A 22,114-nucleotide genomic window follows, 5' to 3' on the forward strand; every position below is an offset into this window, starting at 1 on the left:
AGTTGCAACACTGCACTCCCAGAACTTCCTATCTGACTTCAAATTCTCCTAAGTGTGCAAGTGAGAGAAACATTAATGCTGCATAATTCTTGGCCATGATTTTCCTGACTGCATGAGAAATTTCTATCCACTGTGTTCTGTGTGAGGATTCTAGGAATTCAGTCCTGGAAGTGGTGTCTTGAGTCACAGAAATCACCCCCCTGTGGCATTTTTTAATATAAATTAAATTCTTGAAAAAGTTCTATTGGAGTGAGACATGTGGCTTCCCTTTGAAAAATTGCTCTGCTTTTGTAAAAGCTTTTAAGTTGATAGTCTTGACAACCTTAATCTTGACTGTATTTTATCATAAATGTATAATATATATAAAGTTAACTGTAAGTTAACTTTTTTTTAACAATAGCTTAAATGGTCATAGTGAAGATCTTAGCTGCAGTGAAACTGCAGAAGACAGAAACACTTCCACTCTAAATTGCTATGTTTCCATTCTTATTCCTGTCTGGTTATTAGAATATCTTCACTGGCAGGTGAAGTAGTCAGTTGCTGCAAAAAAGACTATTTACATATATGGTCTATATACTGGCAGGTTGTGTATGAAGTATTTCTACTGCCTACCATAAGTTTTGAGGTTCAGACGTCTAGATCTAGTTCAGGGAGCATAATAGTTAAATATTACTTCATAACATGTCTTTTCAGTAATATTTAGTGTCCTGCTCAGTTTGTTAGATGTGCAGATTGCTTTGCATTTCTCTAAGCTGCTGATTTTTCTGATGGACTTTTCTTGTTTTCTCATAGTCCTGCTGGCAGTAGTAGATATGGCTCCTCTTGTAATGTCAGCCAGGGAAGCTCTCACCCAAGTGAGCTGGACCATTCCCATGAAAGTGCCCATGGCTCTGAGCAAGAAGATGATCAGTCGAATCATTCCTGCCGCAGTTTGGGCAGCTACCAGGACAGTCAGGCATGGCTCAGGGAGCAAGAGGAGCCTCGTGGCAAAGGAGAGGAGGAGAAGGTCGGGACAGAGGAGAAATGTGCAGACCATTCTGCAGCTACGTTACCTTCAGAACTTGAGAAGCTCAAGGATGTTGATGCAGCAGCCCAAGTGAGGTAAGTGAAACAGTTACTGAGTTCTTTTCAACTAATTCAAAGAGGATTCTTCTTTTTGCTATTTCCTGGGGCAAATTATGTACATTGTTTTGCAGCCTTCTCCAACAACTAACTTCATGTTGCTGATCTGTGAAACATCTTTATGTGCAGGACCAGTTATTTATGAGACATTGGCTAAGCTTTATGTTCGCTATATATGTAAAGAATAGTGGCTGATAGTGCCTTGAATCTCATTTGCTGTATTTTCTGTTTCTGGTGTCATGAATGTAGTCTGGCCCAAGATAGGTTCTTCCATTGCTCATGTGTGATCAAGCTTACGTGTGAGCAACCAAGAACTACGTGTAGTCATGGTTAGAACTGCACTAGTTCCTTTCTTGTATAGTAGGCTACCACAATTAGAGTTGGTGTTTATGTAGTTGTAGGTTGTAGAATTACAATATGAACAGACGTGTTGCTCTGACTCACTGGCAGTTTTTCTTGTCCTTGCACTTGGGCTTTCCAAGCTGTCAGCAGTATTGAAAAACAGTCTTCAAATGTATTTCAGCTAAGCTGGGGGGAGTAATGCGCTGGGTTTTGTACAGGTTTTTCAGGAATTTCAAATTTCACTACTTAGCTTGGGGAATGACTTTTTTTCCTTGAGGTACTCCAGTCATTGAAGTCCCTAGCGTGGATATGGTTATACTTTCATAAGTATGAGGGGTTGTTTTCATCTCATTCAGTTAGATCCATGGTAAGATGTCTGCCTGTCTCTACCCTTTGGGAGGGTACAGCTGGTGTCACTGTGCTTATATGAGAGAATTAACCACAGCAGTTCATGTGTAGGCAACCCTTACACTAAAGATCTAAAAAAAGGAAAACAAGACTAGAAAAGTGTTAAACTGTTTTTAAACTCTGACTCACTTTCCTCTTTTCCTTCCAGAGCAGCAGGAGTCTTGTCCCAGAATGGCTGGCCTATATTTGTTGGAAGGCTGTTCACATAATCTGTTGCAGGCTAATTTAGCCATCTAACCTGGATACTCCTGCAGCACTGGCTCCCTTTCTCTCAATTTTCTGGCAATGCTTTCCTGTCTCCATGAAGTATGCCTGGAACTGAGCTCTGAATGTTGATCCTTAGAGTTGCACCTGAGCTACATGTGTAGCATGGACACTTTCTGCAACTAGCTATGTTGTTTTTTTTTTTTTTTTTTATACTGTGCTTTGCAGACAGATGTTTGTCTCTGTGACTGACACCTCAACAACATGCAAAGGAAGGAATACAACCAAAGGCCCACTGTATCATGAGGTTAGGGAATGTAACATGTGCTGTGGGGCACTGAGATGGAGCCTTGCTGCCAGATACACATGCCCTCTGGAAAAGCTGTAGGAGAGGGTGGAGTGAGAAAGGTGAAATGAATGGGGAAAAAACACATCTGAGCCCTGCTGCCAGTGTTTCCACTGAAGAGGCTCTGTAAATTTGTAGCAGTAGGGGTGAGTGGGAAGAGGCAGCGGTCCTCTTTGTGTGTGCATTTATTGCACCAGTGTGTTGAACTGGCTAGATCAGGTATCTTGGACTGCCTTCCTGATGTTCTGACCAACATCATCCTACTCCTAGGGTTGGACTGTATCCTAGTTTATATCTTTTAGCTCCTCAGTTTCCAAGACTGTTCCTGTGTAGAGGGAAATGTGTTCTTTACCCTCTCACTTCCCAGAGCATGTGCAAGGCTGTGTTTACCGGGAGCCTGCTGGTTACTTTAGCTTCCAGAGCTGAAGCTGTGATTACACTATGTAACATTGAATCTTTAATGCTACAGATGAGTGTTTTTCACATAGTGATTTTCTGTTTCTTGCCTTTAAGCTGCCATGGTGACAGCGAGCCACCACCATTTCCTCCAGCAAGAGCCCATTGGATTAGAGCCATTAGCAAAGTTCGACTGCAGCTTCAAGAGGTAGGATGGAGTTTTGCTTTGCTCCTTCTCTGTGCTACCTGCGTTTCAGATCTGTGCCTCGAGGTTTCATTTGTTCTTCCCTGTAAGACACCTCTTACAGTTTTGAAGTTCTGCAGACAAAAACTTAATCAAATGTATTGGGTAGGACTGCGGCATGTTGTGATGGTCTTAGAGCTGTCTAATTTTACCAAACATTTTCAACATCATTGTGTGGAACCAGAGATGAATATCAGAAAAGATGCAGAAGCAGATAAACTGTTATCTGAATTTGTAAAGAGTGATGATAATATCTGTGACTAAATGGTTTGTGTTAAACTGTTTGAAGTTAAGACTTTTTAGCAAGGCAACTTGAGGATAGCTTGTTAGCTTAGTAGGAGTTATTTGTATTATTTGCCGTGTGAAAATGTTTTTTGGAAAACTTTACATCAAATATTTTTATATATACTAATTGAAAGTGGGTGTATAATAAGTCTTGGTATTTCTATCTCATGAAACTAAGATTTAAAAATAAATAATCTTGATTTGGGAAGTCAAAAGGAAAAGGTTATGACATTTTCTTCTAGAGTATAAACACTCCTGTTTTAGAAAACAGCAATTAAGACCCAAAAAGTTGTGTTTTCTTTAAAAAAAAAAAAAGTCTTATGCTTTCATCCATCTGTATACCCACAGAAAGATAACATATGGTGTTCATATTCTATAGAAGATAAACTATTGCCTACTACCCAAAGTGCAGAGTTAACATATTTCATTTAGTAATACTACTCTATAGCTCTCTTGTTTTGTTTTTATAAGAAATTATTTTACAGTATCTTTCAGTAGCAGGACTTCTCTTTCTCTTCTGGATTTGTTGCAGATTTTTAGGAAAACAATTATTTTTTTTGCATCTGTGGAGGCATCTGAAGTGCCATAGCAGAAATATTTTTTCCCTTGGCTTATCTGGATTGTAAATTCAATTACTGTGTTACTTCGCTTCTGAGCAGAAGGGATTCAGGTCAAAACTGTCAGTATTACATGGAAAGTGAAATTTAAGAACACCATCAGTATCTAAAAAGAAAATTAACTTATGTTGTGGTATTGTAGAGCATGCAAGCAAAACAGTTTAGTTCTGTGCCTTATGGAAAACAAGTGCACAAACATACTAGAAGGGTCAAGAGATTCAGAGATGCCTTTCCCTCTGGCTATCTCTTTTTTTTTTCCCTGAGAGGGTACAAGGTGGTTCAGCATCCATCTTTGTTTCTGCTGGACTGGAAGGAAGATGCTTTGAGATGACTGTTACAGAAATGCTGGTTTAGTTATCATAGCAAGGTGTCATGATTTGCTTTGTCTTGACCACTCCCAACAACTATGGATCCAAAATTCCCTTAAAATGAAAAACAGAGATGGAGCTTTCCAGCAGCCAGCTCCAGGGCTTACCTGTCTCTACTGTCCAAAGGCTTTTCCTGACCTCTGCTCTAGATCTCTGTTGTGCCATATAAATCTATTTCTCATGATTAGGACAAGGAGTAAAGGAGCAGAACTGATTCCCTTCCTCTGTGGAGTAGTGAAGGGCTGTTGCAAAGAGAGGATGAAGACCCACTTGCTCTTCTCATGTTCACTAAATGACCCTTTTTCTTTTAGCCTTTTCTTGTGAGGTTTTGTTTTAGGCACTCTTTAATCAGCCTGTTCTTCCCTCCTTGCCCCATCCACCTCTTTGTTCTTCCTGAAGTGCAGCGTCCGAAGTTGAATGAAGAAACCCGGCTGAGAGCCTGTTCATGTGCACTACAGAGCAACAAAGACTTTGTGCTTTAGGCTGTGATCCTGATATTCCAAGACATCAAGTATCCTGCTGGGTTGGTCCCTTTTTATTGCAGACTAACGCTGATGCATAGTTAGCCTCTTATTCTTTCCAGTGCTGAGGTTCCTTCTGAAGCAGTGCTTTTTCACTTTTTCCTTAAGCTAGTTTGTGTTGGATTACAGCTGAATATGGCTTTGCACTTGTTCTTACAGAATTGCTTTTCTCTTTTTTCCTTAAGCCCATTGTCTTTTCCTAATCTGTTATGCCTAAAAATACTTCAAGTTGTATGTGAAAAAGTTGTGTAGCACCCAAGCTGCCAAGTGGTGTGCTACCAGAGCTTCTTGATGGAGCCTGCTTGATACGTTCTTTGCATTTGGTTACGCTGAATACAATTCTGCTGTTCTTCTTCTACCCCTAAAACTAATTTACCTTGTCATAGAAGGAAGTTAAGTGCATTTGACACAGTTCTACTCTTGTTGAAACCATGCTTGCTGTTATTTCTCTCCTTTTTATGTTCTAGAAGATTTGTGAATAACTTGATTATTTGTTCCAGTCTTCAGTTCCCGGGGGGAAGTCAAGTTAGTGCTTTCATAATTATCCAAGTCTTCCTCTCCCTGTTTTTAAGCATAAATGCTTGCTTTGCCCTTTTCAAATCTTCAACTGCATTGCCTGTTTTTCAAGTTTTTAGTGCTTTGTGATTGTCAGTGTTGCAACCTGGTACCCGAGGATGAAGGTTTAACAGGACCAACTGACTTCTAACTACCTTATCTGTTAGCTTTCAAATTGGTTTTCCTTTACTGCAGCCTGTTTTTTATAACTTGCTAAACTCTTTTTTTCCTTTTTAAAAAAAAACAATATTAATACTGTCAGCTGCCTGACTGCAGTTGTCCCTGTCAGTGAAGACCTGAAGCAATTAAGGCATCAAATATTCCACCTTTCCAAATGCCACCTGATGCTAGTTTTGTCTTCCTAGGAGTAGCAGCCGTGGTTCTGTCGTGTTGTGTTTTCACTGCTAGGTGTTTAATTTTATGCTTCAGCCTTTTGATTTCTTTCCTGTGCAATCATGCTTGTCCTTAAAAACTTCCTTGAGAAGAGGGTTCAAGCCTTCTGAAGAGGGGGACAGATCTCATTGTATGCTCTTTTATTCCTCTTCACTGGGGATAGCTTGTGATTTTTGTCTGTTAATGCTGTTTCATTAACTGTTGACAGTTTCTTGAAGCCCCTGGTCCTTTAAGCCTGTCTCATGAGTCTAGCTACTGATTTTCTGAGTTTTTATTAGTTTGTGTTTTTGAATTACATAGCATTTTTCTAGCATGTCTAATTCCTTTCCTTCTAGGGTATCAAAGACAGTCACAGTTTTCTCAGATGCATTTGCATCCTCATTTCTCGTGGTACTTTTGCTCAAATCTAGAAGAGCATCTCTGCTAGTTACTTTCTGCACCTTTATGCATCATCAGCTCATTCCCAGATCTTGTTTGGAAGTCGGTGATAGGAATACAGACTATCCAGATAATTATCAGGACTTTAAAGGTCCTTGTAGCGATAGTCTAACCAGGTGATTCTGCTGGTAGTTAGAAAAGGTCATGTCTCATTTCTCTGATCAACCTATTAACATCTTCCCATCTTCTGTCATTACCTAGAAGCTTTCAAGAGGACTACCCTTCTCTTTTGTTCCAGCACTTAGAGCAGCTGCTTATGTCCTTAATGGTCAAAGTGATGCCTCCAGCTCTCTTCCGCTTCCTCATTGTGCAGTATCGTTTCATTAATACATGTGGAGCTCCAGCTCACGGATCTGATCTGCTGGATTCCTCTCACAGAGGCTGCTGAAATGGTTCCTATGACTCTTAATTGTTAATGATCTGACTGAAATTTGAAGGAAAGAAAAAAAAAAAAAAACCACCAAGAAGTTTCCATATGTGATGTGATTATAAATCCCCATAGCAATTCAGCCTCCTACCTGGGAAGAGATTAATATTCATGTGAATAATATACATACATCCTACAGCACCATGAGTCAGAGAAATGTAGTATTTTAATTAAGACTTGACAGCTATAAAATGGCACAGAAATTTGTAACTGCGCATGTTAAAAAAGCTTTGTGGTAGCATGCACGGTTTTTTCTTCAATTCTGCTGTTTTGCTTGTTCTCTTTCTGTGTTTGTGAAGCGAAAACTTAATTATGCCAGAATCAAACTAGAGTTTTCAGCCCTGAGAGGAGTGACTCAATAATTCTCACCTTCACACTTAGAACTTTGTCTACAAAGAGGGATTAATTGATAGCTTGTCTGCTGCAGTCACTCTGTGGGAGCTTCTTTTCCAGAAGGAGAACAAACACATAGCTACTGCATCTTCATCTTGCAGCCCTCCTTAACTGAAATAGCCTTCAGCTAGGGGCACAGCTGTGTGACTTTTAAAAGTTACACAAATTTGAATATGAGGTTTGTATAACATAGAAGAATTGGTGTAGTCGAGAAGAGCAAAAATTCAGTCAGATTATCAGATTGCCCCTCTTACCAATTCTTTCAAGTATTTTTAAGTATTGCAAGAGGGTATGGAGTCTGTGATTTTATCAACTTATATTGAATTTGTTCAAGGGGGAAAATGTCTTATGTATCATTTTCTTCTTTTATGTCAGGAGATTAAATACGTCAATTTACTTGTTTTCATTTCAAAACCAAAGTCATTGAAGAAGTGTTTCCTTTTTGGTTTTTTTTCTTCTAGATGCCATTTTATACCAATTATTTTTATTTTAATCTTTGGCTTTCCTTGTTAAATGTCAATAGTCTGTTCTTTTTTACTGCTGTGTAACTAGATCACATACTGAGATGGCAGATGTAGTTCATTACATTGTTCTTCTGGAACATGATAAGCACACAGAGCGAGGGACTAAATGACCATTCTGGTTTAGTCTTGTAGGCACCCAGTTGTATCCTCAGTCTTGTTTATCCATGCCCTGTAATTTCACAGTCAGCACTTGCCGATCAAGCACCTGCATTTAAGAACCATCAGGGTCTCGCTTTTAAAAGTTCTCGTCCAGAGGGGGTGGTTGTATTGGTGATTTTGGAGTGTGATTTTTGTTTTGATAAAGAAAGCTGTTGGTGCAGACCACAACTATTCCCTTCTTAGGTAGCTGTGGGGTGTCCTGAAAGGTCCTTGCTGGAATTCCACTGTTCCACTGTTAATTAGGAGACCATCAAAGCATTAATTGGTGTCAGTTTTGGTTGCTAGTTTGGTTGAAAGTTATCTGCCTGCACCCCCCACCCCCATATGCAAATCCAGACTCTCCAACCAGTAAAGCCATATACCATGTAGCCCAGATGATGGCTAGTGGAGGACATGCCTGCTTTGAGTCAGCCGCCAAAAGATTACAAACCGTCCCTTTCCACATCTCATGAGCTGTGCAGTCCGTGCACTAGTTTACTTTTGGCATTTTATTTCCGTTAATCTTTGTTGCCTAGGTGTCTTTTTATCAGTCCCGTGAAGATGAGTAAGCTCTGCATTTTCAAAGCCTCCCACACAGTGGAAAAGAAGCAAAATGAAACACTGTGACTCTTCACGGAGTTCCTAGAAACTTCTCTTCATACAGAAAAACTACATGTCCAGTTAAATGTCTTCCTTCTTTTCTACCTGTTGTATTTATGAAGGCTATCTTTAACCTCCACCAAAATACCAGCCTTACTGATCAAATGTCCCATGGATCAGGCTTGGTGGGGATCTGTAGAACACCCTTGTGCTCATGAAATCACTGTTCCTACACTAGAGAGAAGATCAGGCCTGTGTAGGTAAGGCACGGTCTGAGGGTCACTGCCAGGCTGTGCTCATGATGACAGTCAAGTGCTTTCTGCATACCTTATCTATAAAACACATATGCAGCTTTCAGATCCCTTAGAGACTGAACAACAACAATTATTTAGAAAGCATTTAAATACAAAAGTGGTAGAGATCTATTATCCATGTTGTAATCTTATTGCCCTGTGTTGCATCCGAGTTTGAAAACTGGGAAGTCTCGTGGAACTTCTCAAAGTCCCCCATGGCTTTCCCAAGGCTTTCCCTTTTAGTGTGGGGTGATTCCCTGGTGCTTGAACCACCTGTGTCTGTTGCCTCTTCGTGTTGCGTTACTGTGAGGGAAGGTTCAGCTGCCGTGCTGTACTCAGAGGAGGAAAAGCTTCTTTCAGCTCTGATTGTCTTAAATAAAATATCTGAATATTCACATCACTTTGGAATAAGATACATGTTTATTTATCCTTACTAAGATTCTCTGAGACCTGCTATCATTTTTTTAACCTGCTTTACAATGAATGTTAACAGTTATGTTACAGAAAAGAGATAATTATTTATATGTACACACAAGAAAATAATGTGCCTTCATTAGTGGCTGTTTTGATTTTTGAGTAGCTTTTTGATAACCCTATCTCCAGGGGGGAAAATCAGCAGGCTTGACCTTTTTTTAGAGTAGTTACATTAAAATTAAGATAAATACTCTCTTGTGGAGCATCATGCTGGTCAGAAATGCTTTTTGTAATGACCACAGCAGCTGAGTCTGTTCAGTTGCTGACGGGATTTTTTGCAAGCTTCTCTGAATGTATCAATGTACTGACACTCAACTTCTACTCACCTCTGCTAAAAAACAGTTTTGGTGTCAATGGTCTGTATTCCCCAGCACGCAGGTCACCTATCCCCCTCAGTGACAGCAGAGGTCCTCCATACCTTCCTGTTGCTGAAAAGACCCAAACAAACTTGAGGAATTTTCTTAATTGTAACAGGCATTTGCAGAGTGGATAGCTAGCTTTCCTGTAATGCTATTTTACTTTTTTACTGCAAGCTTCCTGTAGGCTTGCAAGACCAGGAGTAGCCACCACAAGAAGGCAAAGAATCCCAACATGTTATTTCTTTTCCTGATCTATAGTACTATTCAGGACCACAGCTTTATTTCTCTAGTTTCATATTGTAAACTCCACACATCTATAAGTCAAAATCCTTATCAAGCCTTTGAAAAGTACATTGACTGCTAAGCTGTAACACTCATCTAGGGAATGACTCTTCCCTGTGGCTCCCTCCCCTGTTTGGACACTTTAGACCACAGAAATATTCCCGTTCAAATTCATCATGGTCCTGTAAAACAGATTTTGATTTTGACAAGTTGGTGTTTTCTGAAGGGAAAGGTGTCTTAGTCACCTTCCTTCCTCTTCATGGAAGTTGTACTTCTGCTGATTGGAGCACAAGATGTGGGTGGCAGCTGTGGGCTGATGATGTGGGTAGATGTCCTATGTCTTGCACAGCTCCGAGGTTCCTAATTAGACTATGTACCCGGAATTGCTGCCTTTTTGTCTCTGGCATTGTTTCTCTTGGGCAATCTGGTCATAGCAATTTCTGTGTTTGTTATCTCCAGAAGTGAGTTGTGCTTTGCAGGCTGAAGGAACTATCCGTATGTACAGAGTACGTCTGAGCTAGGATGAACTGCAGTAAACTGTTTTCCCCTATCTGGTGCTACCCAGCTTGCCTTCACACTGGTACCAAGACTTTCCCAAACACTTTGTCGAGCAAATGCTTATCTTTTCCTAGGACCTGCTGCAGCACTTGTCTGAAGCTTTCAGGAAAAATGGAACCCAGATCTGTTAGGAGAGTGGACCAAGTCCTCTGAACAGTATATACCGAAGGCTGTAGAAGAGTACTAAAAATTTTGGAGCTGAAGCAACCATTGCTTCCTTGTGCAAAAATTCCCTCTTTGCACCTTGTTTTGGGGATGGAATGGCAGAAGGAATTAGAGTAGTGTGCTCTGTTGTTTGAGGCTTGTATCTCATGTGGGGTGGGGCACAGAAACCTGTGGTGTCCTAACCACTTCAGCATGACACTCGTGCATGGTGCTCATCAGTAGAAATGGAGAGAGCTTCATCTACCACCGGAGTAAGTCAGTTCCTTCTGCTCAGAATAGGGGTGCAATAGGAGAGGTGGGTGGGGGGGACTCCTACCTGCCACATATGCAACCCTTAAAAATAGCATTGGCTGTTGGGAAAGCCAGACTTCACACTCTTATTTTTAAGACTCTGTGTGGGAGGAGGGGATATTTCCCTGTGTTGTGTATTACTGAAGCAATCTGTACAAGAAATGCTGCACCAGAGAGATAGCAGTAGGCTTTGGCTTACAAAGCACAAGACTTGGGGAAAAGATGACCTAACCAGCACTGGCAGAGAACATAATAAATGAAGCATTAACTATTTGTGCAATGTTAGCAAACACTTTGAATAACATCATAACTTCATAGAAAAAGATACTAGGTCAGAAAAAGGGGTTTAGTCCATGACAATTTTGTCTTTTAGTGTTGGGTTTTTTTCCATGTTTTTCTTGTTTTCCAAGCTGCATGATTACACAACTTGTAAGTTGCCTTCCTTGCTTCTGAGGTAATTTTTGGAGTTGTGTAAAGGTTGTTGTAACTGGAATCTTCTAGTACTGTGCATCTGAATTTAAGTAAGACAATTGGGGCTTTTTTCCCCCATTGAAAAAGCGGTATTTGAAAGTCAAAATGCTGTTAATAATACTTAATGTAATGCCTGAAGACAGAAGGACTCCAGTTCTCACTGGTGCTATGTAGTATGTAAAATAGATTAACATTTTTATTTTCTGCATATTTTAATAGCAAAGATTTATTGAATTCAAGCCACTTGAATATCTTGTGGTACAGCAAAAGAATGCAGTCCGTTAGGAGGTAGTTCTTGCCAGGTGATAGGAAAACTTTCTTTGCATCCAGACTCCTTTCTTGGCAACCAAACAGGATGTTTAAGCTTTATCATGGCCACCAGCAAGTTGCTGACTGTCAGCTTGTATTTTGTGACATTGTGGAGGACTGATCAGATGAGCCCAGATCAAGGATCTGGATCAAGCTGTGTGTTCATGTCCGTTGCTGTGATGGTTAATCGATGGCACTTTCAAAAAGGGCTTTTTGGTGGTTCCCCTTTGGTTTCATTTGAAACTTCTCCTTGGTAAAGGTGGGACCAGTTCTTCCTCTCCTTGTGTTTCGAAGCTATAAGAAAATGCCAGCAGCCTTTCCTGGTAGTCTATGAACTGGGTTTGTAACATGCATCTGCTGAAAGGCACTTGAGAACATCAGTCAAGGTATCAGATATCTCTTCTGTAGGGAGAACTTCCTGAACGCATTGACAGCTTCATCCTTTGTGTGCTATAAAACTAAAGATAATTTAGGCATAAAGCTAGGGTGAAATCCCAAATGTAGCTTGAGATTTTAATCTGTTGCTCAAGCATGCACATACCAGATGCTGGAAGGGCTGTGGTAAGTCTGAGTGATAATTTACTGGAGTGTATACTCTCTTGTTGTGCTGGGTAGCTTGTGCCTTCAGGCTTGCAGGATGATGTCGTACCAGGTGAGCAGCCATGCTACTCTCGGCCTATGGGAGTACCTTGTTAAAACCAGGAAAATCCCGTTCAAGTCATGCATATGCATTGGATCAGGAAGAGAGAAGGAGGGTCTGTTCTGGGTAGCCACAGGCTCATTAGTCTGCACTCACTAGCATGTGAGGCTGTGGAATAATAATAATAATTGGGGAAGTGTTACTGCCTGGCAAATTGGAAATTAGTAAAAATGCTGATTGTATGCTGCTTTATGCTTTAAGCTACACTGTGACATACCAGGTGGGCAATAGGGCTCAACTGCCTGTATTTCTGTAATATTTCTAATATGCCATGTAGAATGATTTGGGGAATATGGGGGCTATTGCAAAAATCAGAGAACAGGTTATACGAATGGAAGAGGGGACACTGGGGTAGTCCTGGGAGGGACGATGCTGAGGATGTGTGAGATGAGGCCAAACAAGTACAGCTCAGTTTAGCAGAGAAGGAAGACTGGGAGCTGATGTTGCTGCCATGTACTAATAGAGCAGGGAAGTAAATATTGGCAAGTTTAAAGCTATTTAATCTAAAGGTTAGCGTCAGCACAAGAACAGAAGGGTATAAGCTGGTTGTGAACAAACCCAGGCTAGAACTGAGAAAGCGATTTTTCTAATTGTTAGTGAACAGCTTCCAAATGGGTTTCTTTGCCCTTTCTGTTTCTAATTAATCTAAAAATGGGTTTGTTTGTGAAAGCTATTATATGACAGTTGTCTGTGGGAGCAAAGAATGGGACTTCACCATCGAGGAAGCCTGTAAGTAGGCTGTGAGAAATGTCCATGGAACCACAGCCCTGTAACTATTTTATTGTAGCGTGGCCTCCCCATGTTCACGCTCCCACCTGCCTGCCTTTGCTGCCAAGCTGTGTCGTGTTGCATGACCCTGTGGGTTTCGGAGCACAACCAGAGGTGTGTGGGAGAGGTATTTTCTACTTAGATGCTGTCACTGAAGTAAAATTGTGAAAATCATATTACAGCCCCTCTTGGATTGTGGCTTTTCCATGCAGTTGCACAGCAGATATTAAAGATGCTAGACTGTGTTAGGGGTTTCTTGAAGAATGGTAGTTATTGTGACTCATGCCTGGTAATGAACCTGTCATAGATATAATTTTGTTTTCTGACAAATGTTCAAGTGGTAACAGTTTCAGAAAATATTGTATAGTTTATAAACAGGTTTGTTCTTAAATGAGATTTTTTTCAACATTCCCCATGGGATTTCAATTGCTTATTTAGACAGTAAATTGCAATTGAACCTATACTCATTAAAAGTTTTTCAAAGCTAACACTGGAAAATTATTTTCTAGGAGACCTTAAAAAGCAACACAGAATAACAAGGCAAAATTGGAGATGTGTACTAAAAATAAGATAATAGAGCTATCTACCTAGAAAGGAGTTTAGATTTAGCCTTGAAGTGATTTGATGTATCTATTTAGCCCCTCTTTGGTCAATAGTTTAAGTTGTTACATACAAGAATATATTAAATACAAATAAAGGTTGCTTTATGTAAAAGATTGGCTTTTTTTAACCATGTTTCCATCTGTGCGTTTATTTTTGTTAATGAGTCAATATTCACCTTGTATTTTAAGATAACACACACATTTTTGAGAAACTGTTATAGAGAAACTGAGAGTGCTAAACTTTATTTCAATTAATTTAAATTTTTCTATTTTTATTCAGTATATCGTGTTAGTGCAGCAGATTGAAATGAAAGCAAGTGTTTTTGTGATACCTCATATAATGGGTGCTTGAAGGATCCAGTTTTGTCTACACAAATATCTATAGATTGGCTGGTGTATTCACTCTGAATTTTGTTACGCCTAATTTAAGGAACTTAATTTAAAGCAAGTACAACTCTCCTTTTTATTTGTGTGACATGGATACATCTTACTTATCCTAATTAAGTCATTCTATTTTTAGCTTGCAGTAGTAATAGCTAGTTAATATACAACTGTGTACAGCTGCTAGAATCATCCCTTTCTCATGCTGTCTTTGAATCTGTTTCTCTCCAGTTTTGGTGAAGGTGGAGTGGCTTCTGTGACCTGAGAGCACAGACCAGAGGCAGCTACTTGGAATGACCCCCCTGCCATGCCTGCTCAGTATTTGTTGTGCTTTGGTCAAACTGTACTTGTCCCTCCCATCACAGACTTGCCAAAAGGGGCTAACTGGCCTCTCAGTCACATGACTCAGGCCAGCTATCTTATCAAATACTGGCTTGTGTAGCAGTTTTCATCCCCTTGCAGAGGCTTTCTAAATCCAGACACTTTCATTTTCTGCATTAAATTTCCTCCCCTGTCCATCCCAATCAGGGGAGCAAACTGACTGGATTTCTAGACCCGGTTAATTCAGGCCCATTTTGTAGAGCTTGTCAAATGCCTTTACTGGAGGTGTGAAAGCTGTGTCTGGACTTATTAGTATGGGTGTGATTGCAGGAGTCAGCTTTGTCAGAGCTATGGTGTGGCAGTGTCCCTGTTTTCTTGTTCAGTGGCTACACTAACAGTGTCCTCAGAGACTGACAGAGGCTTATATGTGGTTCATAACAAGTATTTATGGGGTATTTTTTGGTTCCCTAATCAACTGCTGCCTTCTGCAGGGAATACAAGTGTAAAAAATTATTCCTGCCTATAGAGGAAGGTATATTATTTAAGCCAGGAGTCATAAAGGTGAAGGTACGGTAGTAAAAAAGATTCTTTCCCTGCTTTTTGAAAGTTCGTGCATCTGTAGCAAATGAGGAAGAAAGTGCTGGTGCAGGAGGCAATCTGTCAGCAGAGGCAGCTGGGCATTGCTCTTTACAGTTATTAGTTTTTATTCCCCTGCCGTGCTGTTACATGATGCTGGACAAGCTGTGGTGGTTTTTGAAAAGAGTTTTCCTATTGCCTCTCCCTGTAATCTATTAATTGATTTCTGGTTATTTGGCTTAAGATGCTTGAAATGAGCCATCAGAGCAGTCAGTGAACTAGCTGGAAGCCAGACTTCATGGTGTTTGATATGCTCCAAACGTAAAAAAATACTTTGAAAAGTCAGGGGTTTGTTGTCTTGAGATACCTGTCCAAACAGTGAAGAAGGTCTTGACCTGTCTCTGCCCTCATTCTTCACTTGTAGTGGGGACTTTACTTCACAGGTATGCTATGAAAACACCAATTAATGCCTGAATTACTTGAGTAATATGATGATGAGTGCAAAGAGCACTTTTTTAGTGTAAATTTTAGTTTACTTCTAGCAGCAGTGTAACTGCATGTAATGGTAGGGCCTCGTTGTGATACAATAAATAAGAAATAATATTAAATAATTTCTTGTTCAGTGAGTGGTAGCACACTCTCTCTTCTCACTGAGAAAGGGGTTTACCTCCATCTGGAGAAGGAATTAATACTGGGTGCTACCCCATAGGGTCAAGTTGCTGAATTCCTGTAGCCAAATCCTCATGTGCTGGACCTGTCTTTTTCAGAATGCATGAACAGTTTTGTAAGAGACTATTTCCTTGTTCTCACAGTCAAGCTCAGGGAAAACATGCTCTACAGTGTTTGAAATAAGCCCTCGTGTGATGGACAGCAGGTTTGTCATGCAGACTATCCATGGGGACTAATGCACCTTTATGCCTGTTAGCAGGTGTCTGTGTTACCATGTAGTTTCCTACCTGGGACAGGCTGTGGCATGATACAGGTAAGGAGCAATAAAACCAAGACCCAGGCAGTATGTGAAGAGATTAACTAGACCACCTGTCTTCCTCAAGAGCATCCCTGAAAAATGCATGTACACCCTTTGTTAAAACCTTCTGGGACAGAAATTTTGTATCTTCCCTAGACAATCCATGCTCACCTATACTTACGATTAAAAGCTTTTCTAGATGCCTAAGCTAGCTTTCCACTGCTGCAAGTTAAGCCTGTTATTTCTTTATCTGTGTTTACAATAAAAATGCTGAATAGTTTACTTCCCTTATGCTTGCCTCAACTAGTTAATGTTTTAAGGCTGTTATGTCTACCTGACATCTACATTTCACAGCATCTGCAACTTTTCCTTCCCAGGTATCTTGATCAAGAAAGCAATTATAGCTCTGAGAGTATAATTTCATTTTTTTCCGCCCCCAGCACATACCTGTGTTCAGATGCCTTTGCATTTTAGTGATGCTGATTATTTAATTAGGTGTGCAATTAAGACATTGATTGTAATTTTCCAATTTCATGAAATACCAGATTATGTTTTGGATGCCATTAGTAGGGACAGATGTAATTTGAGAGAGGAAGCAGCAGAGGGAGAGTTTTCTCTGCTATAAATGCTTCCTCACTGCCGGTTGACCTAAGGTATTAAAGCTGACTCTAGTTGGAAAGCCAGTATAATAGCTGTTTCTGGAATGGGGGTACCCAGTTGGTAATGTTTTCAGGTTAGCTGGGGGGGCAGAAGGCAGCATAGACTTGCTAAAAATCTTTCTTCTGCTTGGACTTTTTGATTAAAAACAGAGAATGACAATTCAGCTAGAGAAGGGCTTCCACGATTTTGGATGGGCAGTCAAAACCCAGGATAAGAGCTCCAGAAGCTTTCAGTTGTTTTCAGGAGCACATTTGAGGAAGATTTTGTGCCTGCAACTGCTGGGACACAAGGAGACAACATGCTTCCCCAGAGCCTGTTGCCGGACACAGCTTTGCTTTTGAAGTCTGATTTTGCAAGCTGGAGTGGGCTGTGACGAGTGGGCTTGGCACTGTCTCAGCAGCGGCTTCTGAAAGGAGCGTAGTGTCTGGGAGGTGTAGGGTGTGTTTGTGCCCCAGAGTGGCTGGAACTTGACGGAGGAGGAATAAAATAGCCCCTTCTGTGAAGCACTGGGTTGCAGACCTGGTAGTATTTGATTTTGTATCCCAAACGTTGAGAGTGGAAGCATCCATGTGGAAACAAGAATGGGGAAAGCAGGTTTAGCCTGTGCCTTTAAAGGGCTGCCTCTTACAAGTTGTGACACTGATGACTGTGAACAAATCAAAGGGAGGATGATTTTCATCTGAACTTCTAACTTAATGACCAACACTCCCTTAAGAATTTTGCACCTTAGAAACTCTCATGTCGGACTAGATCTGTTCTAGCCCCAGGAGGATTTTTTGACTGGTGTGGCAGCAGCAGCCTCAGAGGGAGGGAGATGGGAGGACTTATTGCAAGCAACTCTAAGGTATCTGATCAATCCCTGCCTGGTAAAGACTGGCCTGAACTTTGAAGTGTAAGGATTCATAGCTCTGCAAAAACATTTGTGCTATGTTAACTCATTTTTCATTGACAGTATAGAAATCCCACTCCTTGAAAATTAATACATTCTTGGCCTTGGAAATATCCTGTATTCCCAGGCTATGTCAACGTCTGGCCATTATCAGTTTCCAGGGTGCTTGGGGTGCTGTAGCAAATACATGTGTTTTTTTATTCCCTTCTGAGCTTGCACGTTGCCCTTGCACTTTGCTTTACCCTTTCCTAAGGGGAAAAGAAAGAATCAGTGCTTTGACTGACACCTTGTTTAAAGAAACTTAATTCTTTCATCTGAAGGCAACATCTTAAGTGTGTGTTTCGTAAGTATGTTCTGGAGCTATTGTAACAACAGAAACTACATTGACAGGATAGTTTTAAATGCCTTGGAATATACAGTCTCCTCTCTTCCAGGCTTCTGCCACAGCAGCAATGCTTAGGTTGTGGTGATACACAGCTCCTCAAAGCACAGCATTCATTGAGAACAGCTGTCAAACAGCAGGAAGTCACTGTTTTTTCATTAACACTTTATCTTTAGACTGCTGGTTGGTTTGATCTTCTTGTGGCTTTGAAGAAGATAATAAATAGCATGTTTTCACTGCTGAATCAATTGATAAACTTTGCACTGTGTATCTGAACTTCTAAGGTCTAATGCAGCACTGAACTCAAGCTACCTTACTGAGAACTGTCTTTAGGGAGATGCTACAAGCAGTTTCATTTGGGACAGATGGTTCTTATTTTTCTTCCAGTGAAACAAAAATTTGTTTTAGAGAGCTCTTGGGTCAGAGATGTCTGAGGTCGTTTGTGAGATGAGTTAAACCTGAGTGTGAGTGAGTTGAACAGAATTTATCCCTGGTGTTCCAGACAAGCTCTCTGCATTAATTTTTCCTTCTTCTTTCTTTACTTTTTTGCCTCTTGTCTCCGTGTTTCATCTCTCTAGGTAGCATTCTTATCCTCTAATTTACTTAGCCATCCAATTTTTTACTTCCCCAAGAGCCAGAAGTGTTCTTGCTTGTCTTCCTGCAGGGAGAAGAGGTGTGAGTGTAGGAGAGGGAGGAGCAGGACCTGTGCTTGAAGCATACTCATTTTCATCCACTCATGCTCATGAAGGAATTGCTTACTTTTACAATTTTATCAGTAATTCAGTACTTTACAGGAAGTTGGAATGAAATAGATAATGAGGATTAAAAAAGAAGAAAGGGTAATGTATACCTTGCAGACATCAAAGCATTTGGCCTATATAGCTGAGCCCAGCTTTATCAGTTTTAATAATTCCCTGCTGGCTCAACCTAAAATTAAAATCTGATGGTGAATTAAAAAAACACAGTAAGAAGTATTTAAATTTTTAAGTGGAAGTGTATTTCTCCAGTACAAGGCAAATAACTCAGTGCTCTGAGCCTTAAGGTAAAGGACACTCTTCCTCACAGTCTTTTTTTCAGATGCAAGTTGTGCCCATTTTTCCCAATTCTGAATTACCTTAATTATTTCAGTAAACAGAACATCCCTGAAAAAGAGCCTGTCTCAATCTCCTGTGCATTAGGTAAAGGTTTTTAAATGTTTGAAAGGTGCAATCTTCCTTACTTCTGAGGGCACCTGTGCTTTTGTCTTTTCGTAGCCACATTTTTCCTCTCCAGCTCCTTATGAGCTGTGGTGAGGGTTGTGGCATTTTCCAGCACTTCATTAGCTCATGACCTCCATTAGCACATCTCCTGTCTCTTTGTCTAATGAGTTGCTTACTTTTTCCATGCTTTTTTCTGCTCCTGTTCTTGTAGGCAGCTGAGGGAGTATTGGGGTTTTATGTAGCTGTGCTTAGAAATCTGCACAAGCCCTTCGGGTGTCAGGTGCTGTGGCTGGAGGACCATGTTCGGTCCTGGCCCCGGTGTGTCTTTTTACTTAGATGTGCTAATGTCTGGTGTTCATGGCAGCATGGATGGGCAAAGATGAAGGAAGGAAGAGATGTGAAGGACACAAGCAGCCATGGTGAGATTACATTAGCTTCACTTGTAGTAGAGTCTTTGGAAAAAGTAAGGCATGTAAAAGCTTCGGAGGCTATGGATGCTTAAGGGGCTATAGAGACTTAGTATGAATAAGTAAGTGTTGTCTGCTGGATGCCTAGTATTATTTTTTTTTTATTATTGCTGTGAAAGATACCCCTGGCAAGATCTTTTTTGTCTTATTCGTATGCAGAGCTTTGAAGATACTAAGTGCTGCACAAATCCTGGATTGCATTTTTATTTTCTCAATTGGGCAGTCTTCGTCCTCATGTGGATTAATTTTATGCAGAGCTTTGACTCTGAGCTCAAGTGCTGTAACTGGTGTGCTTAGTAGCAATCATTTCTATTGCAGTGCAACTCTGCCCTCAGTTGGGTAGGAGCCCTGTTTTTGTTGTGGGGTGCAAAGATATAATGAGAAACTCAGGGTCAGGCTCTTAAAATCATTTAAAGCTAAAGTGCTTCAGAAAATCTGACCTTTGGTCCCTGCCCCTGCAGGAAGGGAAGGAGCAAAAAGAAGGAGGGTTTTCTGGGAGCTGGAGGATATGAGTGACCACAGAGGAATACCAGCCTTACAGGGAGTCTGAAAGGAGGTTGGTGGCCCAATTTCTGTGCCTGGCTGTAAGGGACAGTGCTGCAGCTGCACGAGGAAAGAGCAGGGGATTATTGTTCACCCCTGGTGCTGCTGAGACAAGGTACTGTGAACCATGGCATTAGTCTACCTGTATGCAAAACTTGTGCTTACGTCCATCAAACAAATGAGCTGATGAAGACACTGGTCTGGCTGTTGTCAGCTGATGCTTGGGTGAGGTGCCAGGATGGAGCTGTGGGACCAGAGGCTAGAAGGTGACAGGAGAATATCCCATGCAGTGAGGGCAGGGCTTGGGAGCACAGGGATGCTTGTGGAGGAAGTGGTGAATAAAAGTCGATATTCGTGTAGGTGAGAGATTGGGGAGGAAGTATCATTCACAGCAAGGCTGGCTCACAAGGAGGTAGGAGGTATTTGAGCAGATGGGAGGATAGTGGCATTTCCACAGCTAAGTCATACAGGACCCTTGAAAATCCCACCCCACACTGTGAAAAGACTTTGTTTTGAAAGATGTAGTGAGTTGTCTTTGAGCAAAACCAGGAAATGTGAACAGCTCCCATACAGTGCCTTTGGTGCTAAAGGCAGAGAATCAGGATTTGGGAAGGGGGTGGGTGCTTGTGTTGGGTGCATGAAGAAGGGGAAAAGGATGAAAGGAGCATTTGGGAAAAGGAGGGTGTGAATGTGGATCAACTGTCCAGAAAGATTTTCTTATCAGCAGTGCATGGGATGTCCCTGGAGCAATTTGTGGGGCAAATAAATGGTGCCTTTGATTCAGACACTTTTTGCAGGATGTGTGCCTGCTGCTGCTCACTCTGGGGAGAGAAGTGTCAGTACAACGTGAGTGGATCTGAGTCTGTGCACAGAGCTTCTGCAGTCATTCTTTTATGTAACAATGTGACTTATTTTTGGGAAACGTGAGATCAATGGGTGTTCAGTCCCCCACACTCACAGCAGAACTGGTACTAGTCTTCCTTGAGAACTGGATACGATTCATTTCAGTGAGAGCATTGCTGAATCTTGTGGGTTAGTCTGGGGGCGAACTGGAAATATGAAAATAAACATCAGTGTCCAAGTTGGGTGAAGAATATTCTTGGAGCCAGTTAATTATGTTGAGTCCTGGGTTTTTTTTTCCCAGGCCCTCTGCTCTGTAGTCCTGCAGGATGCCAGGAGTCAGGCAGAGCGCTTTTCCAGCACAGATCAGCTCGCTGCTCTGTGCTGCCTGCTCTTGTAATGCCAAAGGAATGTGTTTTGTCTTTAGTCAGATTGGCTCCGTCAGTTCATGTTTCCTTCTGAATGGGTAATAAAGTGGAGAATCATTTCGAGGTGAGGAGTGTTGGTGCCGAGTAAAGCGGGGAGGCTGCGTGTGCGAGGAGCTAGGCAGTAAGCAGCTGACGAGGAGGAGTAAAGTAGCAGGAGCTGCACAGCTTTCTCTCTGCCTCTGAAGTACAATATTTTCTGTTGAGTCACAACTGAAGAGAAAGATGAAGTTTTAACTACTTGGTACTGCCTGAGAAAGGGAAAAGATGCACTGTGGCAGTGAACTAAAGAATTTCTGTTGAGGGATACTGCTGGAAGCCAACAGGATTTCTCTGTTTTTTGGCTTTTATGTTCATTGGCTTCTGTTGTTTTTTTTGCTTTTTGGATTTTTAGTAGCTGTTTATATTTTTTCCCATTCAAAACATGCCTCCAGCTTTATGTGATTTCTCATCGTAGTTCTGCCGTGGAAGGGGATACTCTTGATGCCTTTAACATTGCTTTCCCCGATACCTGAGATGGGACACCAACAGTATGCTGATAACCTCCACAGTGAAAATTCATTATCTGGGGAACCTTTAACAAGATTAGGAATCCTTCAGGACCTGTCTTTTCTATGAGAACCAGCTATTGTATTCTGTATTTTTCTATTAATTCTGTACATTTCCTTTACATTTTAACTTTTTATTTTATTTTTAAGCAGCAAGGTAAGTGAATGGTTGAAACAAAGAGTGGCTGGGCTGGGTATAAACTGCAAGTAGACAGCAAGCAAGGAGAAATGTTCTTTATTTTTAGAGTGGGCTCTGTGTGTGTTTACTTTTGCAATACAATAGCTCTATTGGAAGCTGACTGGATTTAAACATGTGCTTTGTA

The 22,114-nt window shown here is 41.0% G+C and overlaps 1 protein-coding gene across 1 annotated transcript in view; it reads left to right on the forward strand.

Annotated features, from left to right (window-relative positions):
• The window catches only part of LOC104468152 (protein unc-13 homolog B-like), a gene marked incomplete at both ends in the record, with an annotated part of 119,899 nt that overhangs the window by 49,881 nt on the left and 47,904 nt on the right, over positions 1 to 22,114 (forward strand). Inside the window, 2 exons of the mRNA XM_010082181.1 lie at positions 793 to 1,101; positions 2,936 to 3,026. Of these exons, the coding sequence (XP_010080483.1) occupies positions 793 to 1,101; positions 2,936 to 3,026 (400 nt within the window). The remainder of the gene's footprint in view (positions 1 to 792; positions 1,102 to 2,935; positions 3,027 to 22,114) is intronic.

Source organism: Pterocles gutturalis, unplaced genomic scaffold (assembly GCF_000699245.1).
Source record: "Pterocles gutturalis isolate BGI_N339 unplaced genomic scaffold, ASM69924v1 scaffold16739, whole genome shotgun sequence".
NCBI classification, from domain to species: Eukaryota; Metazoa; Chordata; class Aves; order Pterocliformes; family Pteroclidae; genus Pterocles; species Pterocles gutturalis.